This window comes from Rhinichthys klamathensis, unplaced genomic scaffold (assembly GCF_029890125.1).
Source record: "Rhinichthys klamathensis goyatoka isolate OS25496 unplaced genomic scaffold, OSU_Roscu_1.1 h1tg000111l_1, whole genome shotgun sequence".
Lineage (NCBI taxonomy): Eukaryota > Metazoa > Chordata > Actinopteri > Cypriniformes > Leuciscidae > Rhinichthys > Rhinichthys klamathensis.
In genome coordinates, this window is record NW_026606649.1 from 9,935,013 (window position 1) to 9,952,529 (window position 17,517).

Sequence of the window (17,517 nt, forward strand, 5' to 3'; positions counted from 1 at the left end):
CTTAAAGATGATAAAGTGCATTACTTTAAGTGTATCAATGCTCAGCCTCCATATATATATATATATATATATATATATTAATGTATTATGACATATACTGTAAAAACATGCTTTCATATTTATTTTATGCTATTGCGATTTTTATAATTTACATTGTTGGATGTTTTGTTTTGTATTTTACCCCACACACTAAGTTGATGAGAACTTCTGTCCATCATCCAGTTTGCTCTGCTTGCAGTACCTGCGCCTTTTGCAACCCGTTTACATTTAATATGAATGTCAAATTAAGAAAGAGAGAAAGTTTATTCTGTTAATTTTCACTCTCACTCAACACATTTCCGTGTCATTACAACTGTTTGATAATGCACACATTTGCACAACTGTTAGCGGCGCCTTCTGCTGGTACATGCCGTAACTACACCATCACGGTAAAACTATAAAAGAGAGTTGAACTGTGGAGATGCTTTCTGTATAATTCATGGAAAACAATAAAATAAAAATGCCTATACTTATAGTTTTTTTTCTTTTTTTTTCGCAAGGATAATATTAAAATTCAAAGGAAAATCTGTTGTAGGCTACTTCTGCAATCTGCAATCAGAAAGTGTAACAAAATGTAAAAGGTTTAAAATCACCCTTGGTATAGTTAATATTTTATACTGATTATAATGATTTATACTCACTAAAAAAAGTGAAACTAGGCTTAAAATGTTAACGTCTATATACCTCAATAGAACGCCATCACACATCTTTCAGGTCTTCCTCCATATTTGGCCTTCCATTAGGCCAGTAATTGTAATCAAACTTTGATCATCACTCCAAAATCCATAGCATTCTAAAGTGCATTATTAATTACTGAAAGCACTTATGCTCATCATTTTCTAGGCTTGCATATCACAGTATCTGGTACTTTTAAAATCTCTCCTTTTGAACAACTCTGATTGCAAAATTAAAATGAGCAAAGAACAACAAAAAAGCTTTCTCATTTTGAGTGTGAAAGTCCCGAAAAGCCTTAAACATTTAACAAATAGGCCTACTTTTGACGAAAGAGACTTTGGTAACACTTAACTAATGGTGTCCAGTCCTGCAAGCATGCATAATTACAAGCAGCAACTAACCCTAAAGTATAGCCTACTTATTTGAGTAATTGGGTGATTCTTCAATTGTGGGCTATTTTGCCATCTTACATTTTGATGAATGAAATTTGGTTGAATTTTGTTAGAATTGTGTCAAGACAATGTTTACATGCTTTGATGTAAAGATATAATAATGGCCACGACTGAGCTTAAATATAATTTGAGTATTTTAAATCTATTTGCCAACTTGCACTGCAAAACGTCATTCCCATCACAACATCAAAAAGTCTCATAATGTAAAAAATGTATCAATGAGATCATTTAAACTCATTTATCTTGCAAACATTGTTAACCTTCAACAATTCTTATAAAAAACAAAATGTTTCCATTCAGCGAATTACATATATTGTCTTGTTCTTACCATCAAAATATGTTTTTCTGTGTTCATCAAAGCACACTTTTGTTTAATTTCTGGAAAATTAATTTTTCATTTATTAAACTATTTTTTTTATTAATTAAATTGCATAGAATATATATTTTCTGTATTCTTTGTAATTGTTTATATAACTTAATAGAGTAAACACAAAAAATATTTGAAAATTAGACTTAATTGTTCCATGATAATTCAAGTTGAATGTATGAATCAGGAGGCTGAGACAGTCAATAATATGGTGGAGTGGGAGTCAGTTAATATTTCCAATAATCCCCCCCACCCTAAATATACATAAAGCATTATTTGTAGAGATATTTTAATATAGTTTGTGTTATTATCATAAAGGTTATTATTCAAAACTGATTCAATTTTTTTATTTTATTTTTTATTATAAAAGGTTTATCTGGGAGACTCGAAATGTAGGCCTACCCACAATTCTAGAATGAATATATATATATATATATATATATATATATATATATATATATATATATATATATATATATATATATATATATATATATATATATGAAAACCTCAGCTTATGTTGATGAGTTAAAGTAGGTAATGTAAAAATAGCCTAGGCCTATATGTGGTCAAATAACTTATTGATCATATCATATAATGTTTTTTTTTATTTTATTTTTTTACAATGCACACGATTGTAACAAGGGCACACAATAAAGTGTAACCAAATAAAGTGTACGGACTTTATTTCACAACACTTTCACCAGTTGGTGGGTTTTGTTGAACCAGTGTGGTGGTGTTTGTTGGGGCTGTTCGCAATGCATCCGACCAGAAAACATAGACAGTAAACAGTATGAAGATGACCTGACGCGGAACGAATTCGCATGAACGAAAGCCGACATGTGAACACAGAAACACGGAACTAATATCATAATCCACGTTTCTGGGGGAACAAGGTCAGAAGACGGACAATACATACTTTAAAAAAAACGGTATACCAACATCGATGTTTTCTCCGAAATTATGCTGCATAAAGGGATTTTCAAGCAGTCATCTTCTCGCTCTGAAGTATTTTAAGTGTACTCTAATCGCCTCGTCTTATTGCACAGTCTCTAATACGGTGAGTGGACTAAACACCGAGAGGGTATTAGATATATGGTTTATTACTACAGAAAAACATTGGCAACACTTTATAAATGTGTTTTATGTGTATCAGGTATAAGATATCTAGTTATAATCATTCTTATTTCATTTTTTTAAATTATTTAAATATGTTTAAATAATTGTTCACATCATTAGCTTGCAGCACAATGTAAATCTGCACCTCGGAGGCAAGTCTGTAAGACTGTACTGAAGCATTTTGATGCACAGTACAGTGAAGAGCTAGGAGAGCAGTGGCGTAGTGCAAGGTGGGAATAGGATTTTTCAAAATAATCATTTTCTTAAATGCTGTAAAAACGTTTTCATTCTTCATTTTTATCATGCTTTCACTTACTAGGTTATTATGGCATTACATTTATTATGGTTTTACATTTAAAACCATGGGTGACACTTCACAATAAGGTTTCATTTGTTAACTAACAATGGTTAACTACAATGAACAATACTTCTAAAGCATTGTATTAATCGTTAATGTTAATCCTAACATTTACTAATACATTATTAAAATCAAAAGTCGAATTTGTTAACATTGTATGACCATAACATCCATGTATATGACCATTTTTATTAACTAAGATTAAAAACATGCTGTAAAAATATTTAGCTCATTGTTAGTTTAATTTAGTTATACCGATTGCTTTTAAGTTCAGGCATACTGTAACCAGAAGGAAGCATTTTAAATTCATGGAACAGTGGATGAGTACAACCTGCAAGGATAGCTCTAGCTTTCTGTAAGACAACCCGTTCGAAACTATGTGATAACTTGTCTGCTTAATGCCAATAATCTTACTACCTTGGTTGACAGTGCCATTCAATGAGTTTCAATGTTTAACATTAACATTACCATCCCAACAGCATATAGAGAAGCAAAGGACAGATTCAATATAATATGCATAGTACATGGTCATAAGAAGACAGTGTAACCGTTGCTGGCCTTTTTTGCTTACTGCTTCAACATGAGTATCAAAACGCAACTTATTATCAATGATAAGCCCGGTCGAGAAGCCAAAGGACTCTAAAATCAATTACCATATCTCTGGTCTTTTTTTACATTTACAAAAAGGCACCGTCACACCATGTCATAAAATCATTCACCGCTGGACCATGACAATTCTCATCCTTAGTCAGCAAACTAACAATAACAGTATCATCAGCAAATTTTAAAATGAGCCCATCTGTGTGTTTGCTTACAATATAATTATGTAGAGTTAGGGTGAGAACACATCCTTGAGGAGAACCTGTGGACGTAATAAGGGTGTCTGAAAAGGACTCTGCATTCTATCTCTTAAAATATATAATAACCACCCCACTATCTTAAATTCTAATTTAAACTCTGAAATCCGTTTCTTTATTAACACATGATGCTGAATAGTATTAAAAGCTAAAGAAAAATCTACACAGAGCAATCTAACATGGGTTTTACTTCCCTCCAGATGTTTCATAATCATATTTAACAGGGTGGATGAGGCATCCTCAACTCCCCTTCTGGCCTGGTAAGCTAACTCCAACGGAACTAAAAGACTACAAATTCATCCCTAACAAATTTCTCGACACATTTCATCACCAATGATGTCAGAGCAACAGGTCTAAAATCATTTAGAGCCTTATAGGATAACTTGTCATCCCTACAGGCTACTATGGCCTGGCTCTTTCCACAACTTTTAGATAAAGCGACAGTTTTGGAATATATATTATACAAAACAGGACCCAAATGAGTCCATATTGTAAAGTGTTACCAAACCATGATACTTTCACAGTACTTTGTTGTTGTTGTTCTAAGTATTAGCTTTCTGGAAATGTAAGATTTTACCTGATATACAGAAGTGCGACATATTTATCTCTGAATTTAGCCCACATAAATGTTTGATGTCTTCAGGGATGTGCTTCTGAATCCACTCTCATGGCAATACGGTGTCCTGCTTAATCGCTTCAGTGACCTTACAAACCTCAAGCAGTGTCTCACAGCGCTTGGATACGCAAACCTCCTTCCACAGACGACACATCCTGAATCCCAGTCCCATACGACACACATCCCCCTGCAGTGTTTTATTCATCGGGATCCAGTGCGTATTCCCACCCAAGGCCACCACCCAGGCTGGTTAAAGCAGTACTACCTCCTGAATGCAGCCTCTCTTCTCCCAGTACTGACTTTGAATGTGAAGGAAGGAGAAAATGTGCTTGATCTCTGTGCAGCTCCTGGGGGGAAAAGTCTGGCCATATTACAGACAGCCACTCCTGGTAAGTTACAAACCTAGTCTAGAGTCAGGTTAGCCATAGCCAGGGCCATGCCTAATATATGTGAAATGATCTCTGACTGGAACATACCTAATGATAAACCATGTTGTGTCATTTCATAAGTTTGGGGTTGGGAAGGTTTTTGAAAAAAGTATCTTATGCTCACCAATGCTGGATTTTGTTGATCAAATATACAGTGAAAGCAGCAATATTGTAAAATATTATTACAATTTAAAGTATATATATATAAATGTAATGTTCCTTTATTGGCAAAGCTCAATCATTACTCCAGTCTTCAGTGTCACATGATCATTCAGAAATCATTCTTGAGTTTTGCTGCTCAAGAAACATTTATTATTATCAATGTTGAAAACAGTTGTGCTGCTTAATATTTGTGTTGAACTTGATACTTTTTTTTTTACAAAGATCAGAAGAACAGCTTTATTTGTTATTTGTAAATTAATATGCTGTTTTTTTTTTAACCAATTTATACATCTTTGCTGAATATAAGTATATCCATTCCTTTTAAAAAACTTAATGGCCCCAAATCTTTTATAAATAGTGTAGTGTACATATGTAATTATATTGCATTAACTGATTTATTTTTATGTTCGTGAAATTTTAAAAGCACAGATAATTAAAAATGCTAAAATAAGAAAAAATAAGTGGGCTGGTATGTTGCCTTTCCTAATTTTTAATCATTCTTGAAGTAAAGGATGTCAACAGGAATTAGAAGTGAAGAAATTGGGGGTAAAGTTTTAAAGCATCTCTGTGAAAACAGAGAGAGACATAAGTGAGGATTTGAGCAGAGAAACAGGAGATTCCAAGTGTAGTCTAGTGGAATAATTGACAATTTTAGGTTACACTTTATTTCGATAGTCCACTTTTGACATTCTACTAACTAGAAGTAACTTTGCAACTACATGTCAACTAATTCTCATTAATTTGCAACTACAAGTCAACTAACTCTAATTAGAGTATTATTAGTAGACGATTAGATTAGGTTAGTAGAATAAGTTGATATGTACTTGCAGCGTTACTTATAGTCAGTAGAAGTTTACACAAAATTATTGAACAGAACAACAGTTTTCAGCTAATAATAAGATAATTGCTGATAATAAGAAATTGTTATTAAGCACCAAATCAGCATATTACAATTATTTCTGAAAGATTATGTGACATTGAAGACTGGAGTAACGATGCTAAAAATGTAGCTTTGCCATCACAGTGATAAAATTACATTTTTAAAAATTATTCATTTTAAATCATTAAAAAATAGAAAAAGGTTCTTTTAAATTGAAATAATATTTCACAATATTACTTTTTACTGTATTTGTGATCAAATAAATGCAGCCTTGGTTAGCATAAGAGACTTCTTTAAATACAAATTAAATCATACCCATACTTGCATACAACTGAGTCCAGACTTTTGAACAGTAGTGTATTTTATGTTTCTTAGACTTGGTTGTTCAGTACTGAAACTTACAGCACATTTATGTAGTACATAGAACTTCTAATTTAAAATATATTTTTTCATTAAATGAACCATTTAAATGTAAATGACTTTGTTGTACCCTACAATTATATTTTTGTTAACTCCCAGGTCTCTTGCACTGTAATGAGCTGGATAAGCACAGATATGATTGGCTACTGAAGACTCTGGAATCATATTTTCCTCCTACACTACGACATCTGCTTTCAGTGACTCACCTGGACGGCCGGTGCATTGGGAGCGTGCGGCCAGGGGCTTACGACAAGGTACCACTCTCACCTCTGCTCATCTGCCACAGCCATACAACATTTAAGCCATCATTTTGCTATTTTAAGCACTGATTTTTACCCAGAACGAATCATCAAATGACTTCTCCATAGGAGGGAACATTACCTAACATTTGTAAGATTCTTTTAACTGCAGAAGCTAAATGCACTGAATTAACCTCGCCTGAATGTCATCCATCCAAGTGTTTGGGAAAAAAAACCCTGCTTATTTATGAATGTCAGAGTGACACTCTCACATGAGTACCGATGCTGCCTCCAATCTCCCTCATTTATCACAGTTGGCGTAACACTTAGTGCAAGCCCTTACTTTCCCTCTCAAAGCAACCAAAAAAGCTGCCAGGTGGAATAGAGGTTTTCTGCACACTCAGTCATTTGAAGGCAAAGCTGCATATGTACGCATTTTTTTCCCACTCATCATGGGGTGACAAGACACTAGGCAGGTCACTAGCAGCCCTCCAGGCCAAACATGCCAATCAAGCAGTGAATATGGAGCTTTTAAGGTTCCCAGATACTGCTGACTGAGTATTATCCTCTTCTTGCGGTGAGAGAAGAGTCGGGCCACTGAGCAGAAAGGTAAACGAATACACAATGCGACAGGAGGTGTCGTGATGGTTTTAAATAAAAAGGGCTCAGGGTGGCTGGGATGCTAGACGTTTTTTTGTTGTTTTTTTCAACAGAGGCTCACTGAAAAAAACATCCCTGTGGCGAGATTTCTACAAAATGGTATTATGCTGCTTCTTGCATGTCTCACGTCCCTTTCAAAGTGAAATGTTCAGTGGCTGGCGCTAAAAACATGTTCAGCTTTATCCGATACTGGTGAACATGAATTTGGCATTGTTTTATTATGTTGGATGTTGTACGCATCACAGCAGTTCAGAAATTAAATGTCCGGTGAGTTGTGCTAAAAGGTTAATGCTCTATTACATTTAAAAAAAGAATGTACCACCGACATTAAACCCTACCCTAAACTTAACCGATAGTGTTAACAAAAGAAAACTAGAGATATAAATGTATTTGCTGAAGCTACCATGCCATTTTAGCTTGCTTCTACAAGATTTTGAGCTCTTTTATTGGGTCTCGTGTTTCACAAAATGGCAGCAGCTGCGTTTGTATGAAACGAGAGAGCGAGGCCATGTTACTGGATGGCATAATTAAATAACTGTACACAAAATATTGATTCGACTGAGTTTTACTATTTTATTGGCTCACCAAAAGCAAAACTAAGCGGAAAAAAAAAAGTGTATAGCGCTGGTGACTTCAGTAACCCAGATGAGCCTGTGTTATCTGTTTTCAGCGGTTGTTATCAAGGAATAACACACCACTGGATGACGCGATTGACCAATCAGAATCAAGCATTCCACAGAGCCGTGTAATAATGCGTTTTAATGCTTCCGTTCATAGAGATTTTTAGATGAGTGCGGAGGCTTTTTAGGTCAGGTAGAATCTGCGATCTCTGACCCAGTTTGTTCGCTGGCTTCCATGGCTGCTACATGCTGTGTTTTCCGCCAACTGGCAACCTGTGGTGGCGAAATAGTATTGGGTAAATTGGCAACGTGCGGGTATCGCACAGACCAAAACAAAAACAGACATTCCGACACGGAAAAAAACCACATTTCAATTCCTAAATATCTGCAAACATATTATGGTATTTGTATTCTTTAGTACAGTCAAAAACTTACATACAACACCTTGTTTTGAGGTCATAACATAGTATTGTGCAATTAACCGCAGGAAAGTAAGTCTTTAATAATCAATAATCTGCTGCTGTAATCATAATTTGTGTGAAAAGGAATAAAAGTTGTTGGGGTTTTTCATTTCAGCTGCAGTGAATTGTGTAAGTACATGGCTGTGATACACCGATCCAACCAGAAGGTGGCAGTGTTGTTTTTTGGTTTTGTTTTTACTCACTGACCTCCATTCACATTGGACAGATGCTTAAGATCCCCGGGACCCTCGATGGAGGGGACACAGGTACGCGTTCAAGCTGTGGTGATGAAACCTCCTGTCCCGAAATGTCAAATGAATATGTCTCTGACGCCCGTAATCAAATCACTTTATCAGTGCTGGCACTTAGATGAGGGTAACAGGTTCAGCTCTTCCTCTTAAAAATGCAGCCGTTCCTAGATCACATTGTCAGGCCCGCGGGGGTCTTTCTACACCATCATGTCCTTTAGTGACGTCGGTCTCCAGAGTGCCCCCCGGCATTCTCTTAGCCAGACAGGCAGCAGAGCTAAGAGAGGGAATTAAGAGGCTCTAATACAAATCTGGCAGGGAGAAAAACAGTGGGGCTCAATTGTCAGCTTGACTGCAGTTTCAGCCAGTTCTAATGAGGAGAGAGTAGTCTCAAAGGAAGCCGAGATAGATGAGCTTAGCTAGAGCAAGGAATGAGGGGTTTTGCTGGGTATGGGGCCGCAGGATTTCCAGAGAAAAAGAGAGGTTTGGATCATTTTTTCATTCATTCTATTGTTCATCTGAATCTTTCAGGGAGATTCTTGCCGCTTGCGTTAGTTGTTTGTTTAACCACTGTAGAAGATTCTAGCGCAGGTGCGATTTGAGATTATTGACCCCAGGTGTGTGTGGTGTTTCCACTATACCTCTCTCTCTCTCTCTCTCTGCCTCAGCCACTCTCTCATTTGCCCAGCCGGTCTCACAGAGAACGGTGTGAGTGTGTTGGTTCTTTTAAAGAGCTAATGAGGCCGATTCCGGCAGGTCCCTGCTGTCCTTCTGCTTTCCTCTTTGTGTTATGTTCGCCGTCCCCCAAGTCAACATGAAATATTCCCCTTCAGTCTCGTACACTGTTTTTTTCTTCCCTGCGGAGTTAAAACCTGTTCTCTGATGTGTGTTTGTCTGTGTGCGTTGCTCCGTCCATGTGTGTCAGGTGCTTGTTGATGCCCCGTGCTCTAATGACCGGAGTTGGCTTTATACCCCTGATACCCACCAAGGGGAAATGTGGCTGAAGGAGAGAACTCAACTACCACTCTTACAGAAGGAGCTGCTCTGGTAAATATCTATCATGGGAACTACCACACACACACACTCATGTGGGCAAGTAGACTATGCTAAACAAAGCTGCTTTATTATTAGGTGTTCAAGCACGAAGTGCTGAAAACCTATTGTATTTGTACTGATTTTTATTATTAGGTGTTCAAGCACGAAGTGCTGAAAACCTATTGTATTTGTACTGATTTTTATTATTATTATTATTATTAGGTGTTCAAGCACGAAGTGCTGAAAACCTATTGTATTTGTACTGATTTTTATTATTATTATTATTATTATTATTATTATTATTCTTCTGCCGTAAAACGCATCGTGCAGAACAAACCGTAAGGGCTGGAGCTCTGAAACTTTGTCAGATGGTAGTACAAAAATCGAGGAGAGCCTCAGAAAGTATGACCCCGATTGGCCTATAGGTGGCGCTACAGCAATCAATTGCGCGAAACTGCTCATAACTCCTAAACCGTATGTCGTAGACTCAAGTGTCTTATATCATTGGAAAGCTGGAGGCCTGACGTAAAAAACGTATATCTCCGATTTCATTTCCGGTATGCAAATTTTTCCGCCATTTTGAATTTTGTCAAAAACCTACTTTTGCGAACTAGTCCCTGGTTTTTCGCCCGATCAAAACCAAACAAATGCATACATGTTGTCTGAAGTCTGAGTATCAATAATCATTGAAAAAAAGTTGAATTTTCGATTCACGGTCGCTAGGGGGAGTAAAATGATCGTTGTGGGAGGAGCCTATTTTACTAAAATGGCTATAACTCGAGAAGTAAATGAGATATCTTCACCAATCTCAAGAGACATGTGTATGAGGACAGTCTGAGGTCACAGTAAAAAAACCGCGTCGATCTAACACTAGGTGGCGCTATAACATTAAATAAACATAAAAAGGGCTATGACCACCTGACCGTTAGTCCGATTGACTTGAAAATTGGTATGCAGTGTCTTGGTCCAAGGTGCCATGAATGTGTATGAGGAAATTGGCATAACTCAAAAAACATGGCCGCCATCGGCCAATGAATTTGAGCACCTATTAGACAAGGTTAACGGAGGCCAATCGGAACGAAACTCGATGGGCATGTTTGACTCATGGCCCAAGAGGTCTGTAAGAGTTTTGAAAGAAATTGGCCACTAGTTGGCGCTAACAAGTTTTATGGCTCTGTAATCACGTGGTGTTGCACACATCCCCAAAATATGCATATCATTTGATAGATCTCCTCAGGCTGAACAACTTTGCCTCTAGAACCATTGCTGTCAATCAAATCGTTCATTAAATATTCACGAATATGTTAAAAACCTACTTTTGCGAACTAGTCCCTGGGTTTTCGCCCGATCAGAACCAGACCAGTCTAGGGCAATTCTCTGGACTCTCTAGATCAATAATCATTGAAAAAAAGTTGAACTTTTGCATTTTTCGTATGCTATAACAGGGTCATTTAGAAAAGGGGCGTGTCAAATACACACAAAAGCCTATAAATCATAAATAAAAACTCAGAACTTGACAAAAATTGAAGAGCATATGTGTCATACCATGGTGAAGAAGCATGCAAAGTTTCATGGAGATCGGACAATAGGTGGCGCTATAACTGTTGAAAAGCTTTAAAACCATGCATTTCCTATGGTAAATTGCCTGTATTGGCTGTAAATGGCCTTTTCCATCTATGATCGTAAAATCTTAATGTTTAAAACCGGTGCAGTACAATTCTCTGGACTCTCTACATCAATAATTATCAGAAAAGGTTGAACTTCTTCATTTGAATGGCTATAATAGTGTAAATTGGATGGCTGTAACATTTTGGATGGCTATAACAGCCAATAAGTGGTATTTTACTGCCCCCTGCTGTCATTTCATCATACTACTCCCTAATATTGTTATATAAAATTGAAATGTAGACTTTATTAAATCATTATTTTAACATTTACAATCACATTTTGTCCAAATTCATCTATTGGAGTATTATGGACTGCATTTATTTATTTTATTTATTACTATTTACAATTGTGTCACAGGAAGGCTAAAATACGAAAGTATAACGTTGGGCCACGCCCCCCAAGTACAAATTCACTCATAACTCGAAAACAGAAAGTCTCTGCACGCTAGGTAAGGTTCTCTCGGGGTTCTTGATCCAAATCTATCGTCGCGGGGCTCGGGAACGCCCCCCGCGACGAATTCTTAGTTAATGTTAACTAATGTAGTTAACATTAACTAAGAATGAACAATACTCCTTCAGCATTTGTTAATCTTTGTTAATGTTAATTTCAACATTTACAAATACTTTATTAAAATCTTGTTAACATTAGTTAATGCACTGTGAACTAACATGAACTAACAATGAACAGCTGGATTTGTATTAACTAATGTTAACAAAGATGAACAAAAACAGTAACAAATGTATTGCTCATGGTTCATGTTAATTAATACATTAACTACTGTTTAATAAATGAACCTTATTGTAAAGTGTTACCGACATTTTTAATCTTTTTTATCAGCTTTCAGCATTGGCTAACAAACAAACGCTTAAAGCTATTTTTTTATTAGTTTTAATATAGTTTTATATTATTACATCACAAAGAAATATGTTAAATGCATGCTTATACACCATTAAAAGAGATTTTCACAATAACATATCCCGTGTGTGTGTGTGTAAGCATATGTCTACATTTGAATGCAAAAGCACTTGTGTGACCAGCAGAGGGCAGTAGAAGACCACTTATTGGCTCACTTTCATTTTGACACACTTGATTAGGGATGGGAATTGATAAGAATTTAACAATTCCGATTCCATTATCGATATTGCTTATCGATTCGATTCCTTATCGATTCTCTTATCGATTCTCTTATCGATTCTCATTGGGTGAGGGAATAAGTAAAAATTTGTTTGTTTGTATTAACTTATTGAACTTATAACTTATTTTGTTTGTTAATTATTATTAACTCGCTGACACAGCACAGAGTATTAGGGGTGTGAACCTACAATGGTCTCACGGTTCGGTTCGATTATCATGTTATCGATTCAGTTCAATTTGATATCTCGATGCATTACATGCACTGCATCCTCAATTTTACTTCAAAAGTGATGTGTGTGTGCGTGTGCGTGTTCACCCGTTCGTGAAGTCGCAGTGACAGAAACAGTGACATTCCAGTTTAAGTTGTGTGTGCGCGCGCGCGTCTCATATGAGTATGTGCCTGGAGAGTTTTGCGCATCTCGTGTGTGTAGAGTTTGCATGTATGCGTGAGCGACTTTAGGTGTGTCGTTGTGCATTTCATATGTATTTGTTTGAGCATTCAGCAGTATACATGTATGTTTGACTACTTAGTATACGTGTATATGCAAGTGTTTCATATTTGTGTGCGTGAATGAAGTTTGATTTAAGCCCTAGACGGCACCTCATATATTGTCGTCTTTTCGCGTGAAATATAACCAAACGAGCGCTTCTGCCTCGATGTCATGTTTGCTGCGTTCTGAATCAAAATAACGCAGCTCGTGTGTGACGTCATGACACATTTGCAACGAGCGGAACCGATAAGCGGAATCGTTAAGCAGGCATACTAACGGTTCCAGGGAATTGGTTAACTGGGCACCGGTTCTGAAGAAGAAACATGGTAAATCATTAGCTGCGTCCCAATGTGCATACTACGCCCTAAATAGTATTGAAAATTACTAATGTCACATACTATTTAGGATGGATAGTATGCACATTGGGACGCAGCTATTGTAAACAATACTATTACATGGTGTATCATGGCAAATCATGCTATAATCCTGCGGTAAATCATTCTACAGGGTATCCGCGGGTCCTTAAAAAGTCTTAAATTAGATTTTAAAAATTTATAGCCTTAAAAAGTCTTAAAAAGTCTTATTTTGACTTATGAAAGGTCTTAAATTTTCAATGGCAATTTGAGTTAGACATATCTAAATGTTTTCCAAATTAAAACTATCTAATTAGCGTACTTTTTTATTTACTATTCGTTCTTTGTGGATTTGCTCGTTCACGTGACATTTCGCGTCACATTCGCGCCAGCATTACGTCTGTCTCCTGCACGCGAAACAGCAGGAGAGGAGAAGAAAGCTGGTTAATTTCAGTTCAATTGTAAGTTCATTCTTTATGTGCGTAGTGGTGTGCGATGTGTATTGTCTATTATGATATTGTAATCATTGTTTTACTTTAAAGTTAACTATGTACGAGGGCGCACTGCGAGCTGACATCGCATTTGTCTCTCATGCTTGCTTTCACTGCGTGATGTGTCAGTGCAGTTATAGGTATGTTCCCTAAGACGTATAAAGTTTTTGTATTTTATATATCATATGTTGATCAGCAAGAGGGCTGTTTTCCCGTGCACAATAGCAAATATGATATTTATTTTATAACAGTTAAATTAACATTGTTACATTTTATAAACAATATTGTCAATATTGTTTGTTTTCCCTTTATTTCGCTGACGAGAATTTCAAAATGAAACCGTAGCAGAGACTCAATGCAAAAGACAGCGATGATTTCTTGACTGAAATCCGCGTTTTGAACGAATCATTTTAACGATTCAATGAACAATCACTTGCAGTTCCTGAATGAATCAGCCGTTTGAACAAATCGTTTGTATGAATGACTCCCTGAGACAGTGACTTGCCGCCACCTACTGGCGGGTTTAGTTTCACATTTAAAGTACCCTGTAATTAAAATGTTACAATTAGAAATCAGTTCATATTTAAATATTGAATTAAGAATTGAAAGAATTGAATATATCATAGCTTTATTTATGCAATTGTAAATGGAGTATAAATATATTAATGCCAGTTCTGATGCTGCTTCTGTGTCTCCTCTGCACTGCAAAGATGGATTTTGTTTTTAATGATTTAATATAACTGGTAACAGTGGTATTGTGTTATTATTCTAATATAATTTAATTTGAATGTTAGAATTTGACATAAAAGGTGATGCATACCTCTAAGTAAAAAAAAAAAAAAAAAATCCATATATGGGTGAAAATGCCCCTGGAACTCAATTTAAGGTTGCAAATATTGCCCTTTAATAAAAAAATGTTAATTCCTTTCACTGCTGTGAACTGACCACTGCATAGAATATGAAAAATATGAATATCTTCGTGAGTCAGCTGTCAACAACAGGCCTAAACCAGCCATGGTACCAGTACACAAACACAATCAGTAAAATATCATCTAATTATCATCAACAAAACTTTGAAAATATTGAGACATTTTTTTTTAAATATTGCGCACCCCTAATGTAAGGTATTAATTTTGATTTCTTCAGGTCTTAAAAAGGTCTTTAAAAGGCTTAAATTTGACTTTAAAGGTGAACTAATTAACTTTTTTACCTTAACCGAACAGCTTTGGAGTCATTGTAATGTTTATATTACTGATTTCGTGTTGAATGGTGGTCGTCTCGCACCCCCCTGGTGCCTGTGAGCCGCAAAACCACCCTTGCAACTTTGGGCCGGCGAGCCGTATACATGTGGTGTTGGGCGCGCGCAGCTCTTAAAGGGGCCATACCTTATTTCCACTCGTTACAGCGTCCATCCTACTGAACAGGTACCGGTGTACAGGGGGAGGGGATCCGGCCGTGAGTGCGAGCCATCTCTGCGTGAGTGCTATTCACGACAGTACAAGTGCTCCACAGCGACTCTAGGGGTCGCTGTTTGACAAAAACGGAATTCTTACTGAGCGCTGCTTTAAGAAGTGTGCAGATACCCTGTTCTAGAATGTGGTATATCATGGTAAATCATCCTATAACATGGTAAATCATGCTAGAATCATATTAAATCATACTAGAATATGTTCAATTGTGGTAAATCATGAACTTTTGCATTTTTCGTATGGCTATAACAGAGTCATTTAGAAAAGGGGCGTGTCAAATACACACAAAAGCCTATAAATCATAAATAAAAACTCAGAACTTCACAAAAATTGGTGAGCATATGTGTCATAACATGGTGAAGAAGCATGCAAAGTTTCATGGAGATCGGACCATAGTTGGCGCTATAACTATCAAAAAGCTTTAAAACCATACATTTCCTATGGTAAATTGCCTGTATTGGCTGTAAATGCTGATCTCTTAAATGAATGCTCAGATCTTCTTTTAAAAAGGTCAAGAACATGTTTAATATCACTATGAACGGCATTGAAAAATTTCAGACAAATCAGACAAAATTTGCCTCTATAATTAATTGTCACAGGAAGCCTCAAAACGAAAGTAAAACATTGGGCCACGCCCCCCAAGTACAAATACACTCATAACTCGAAAACGGAAAGTCTCTGCGCGCTCAAATTTTGATGGTAAGGTCCTATTGGGGATCTTGATCCAAATCTATCGTCGCGGGGCTTGGGAGCGCCCCCCCGCGGATCGCTAATCTGTGAGAACCCCAACTTGAAACGACTGTAACTCTTGATCCAGACCATCTAGATCCTTGTGGAAGAGCTTGTTGGAAAGGGCCCGTCCTCATCTAGCTTCGATTCGAGTTTGGTGCGATTTGGCCTGGGCATTCCCGAGATATAAGCCCACAAAGATATGCATTTAAACGGACATTACTCCCGCCCCCAATCACCCAGCAACACCGGGATGGTCTTGATCAACAGAGCTCCTCTAACACTATCTAAGTTCTGAGTTTCAGATTATTTCACTTTCTCCTTCCCAAGATATAAGTAAAAAAAAAAAAACGAATTTCCCGTCATTCATTTATGTAGGCTGTAAAACCGCTGTTGTCCACTAGAGGGAGCAACAGCATTAGACATTTTTAATCTTTTTAACCAGTTTTCAGCAATGGCTAACAAACAAATGCTTAAAGATATTTATTATGTTGGAAATAATATTTATAATAAATAATATAATATTAAGTAATGATTTATTAGAAAGTTTAATATTTTTACATCACAAATAAATATCTGAAATGCTTAAGGACCACAAAAAGAGATTTTCACAATATCATAACCCAAAATTGTGTGTGTGTGTGTGTAAGCATGCACAATGGAATTCACATTGAAAGACTGGTTTGCTTTAGTGCACAATACTGATTAAACCAAGTAGTTCAAAATAAAAGTGGTACTATAGCAATAAGTGGTCTTCTACTACCCTCTGCTGGACATTATACTTATTAATAGTCTTTTCACATGTGCTTTTGCATTCATATATTTAGACACTAAAAAATAACCTTATGTGACAATTACTATAATAACACAATCATATTTTGTCTTTCAATTCACTTTACTGTTCTGAAGCTTCACATAATTGCTAGCAACGTGGTAAATCATGGTAAATCACGATAGAAACATGGTAAATCACAGTAAATAATATTATTACATGGTGTATCATGGTAAATCATGCTAGCAATGTGATTAATCATGGTAAAGCATGTTACAATCCTGGTAAATCATCCTATAACATGGTAAATCAAGGTAAACTAAGACAAATCAAGGTAAACTATGATAAAGCATGTTAGAATCATATTACATCATAGGCTACTAGAATGTGTTCAATTGTGGTAAATCATGCAAGAACAGGGTAAACCATGGTGAATCATACTAGAACTCGGTATATCATAGTAAACTATGGTAAATCATACTGTAACATAGTAAATCATTAACAATCACACTGAAATGTTGTATATCATGGCAAATCATGCTAAAACATGGTCTATTCCATCTATGATGTCAGTGGTTAAATGCTTGCTACATAAACCTTAATGTCTTTTGATGCTTTTGAGCTTAACTGTCTTAACTGTCTTAACTGTCTTAAATGCTTGAACACCGCTAAATGCTGCTAGCAGCTTTAATTATTATTATTATTATTATTCTTCTGCCGTAAAACGCATCATGCAGAACAAACCGTAAGTGCTGGAGCTCTGAAACTTTGTCA

At 36.3% G+C, this 17,517-nt stretch overlaps 1 protein-coding gene across 1 annotated transcript in view; it reads left to right on the forward strand.

Annotated features, from left to right (window-relative positions):
* The first annotated feature begins 2,425 nt into the window (after positions 1–2,425).
* The window catches only part of nsun3 (NOP2/Sun RNA methyltransferase 3), a 48,188-nt gene continuing 33,096 nt past the window's right edge, over positions 2,426–17,517 (forward strand). The window contains exons 1-5 of the mRNA XM_056254433.1: positions 2,426–2,593; positions 2,773–2,882; positions 4,511–4,872; positions 6,473–6,627; positions 9,527–9,648. Coding sequence (XP_056110408.1) covers positions 2,480–2,593; positions 2,773–2,882; positions 4,511–4,872; positions 6,473–6,627; positions 9,527–9,648 — 863 coding nt within the window. The 5' untranslated portion in view covers positions 2,426–2,479. The remainder of the gene's footprint in view (positions 2,594–2,772; positions 2,883–4,510; positions 4,873–6,472; positions 6,628–9,526; positions 9,649–17,517) is intronic.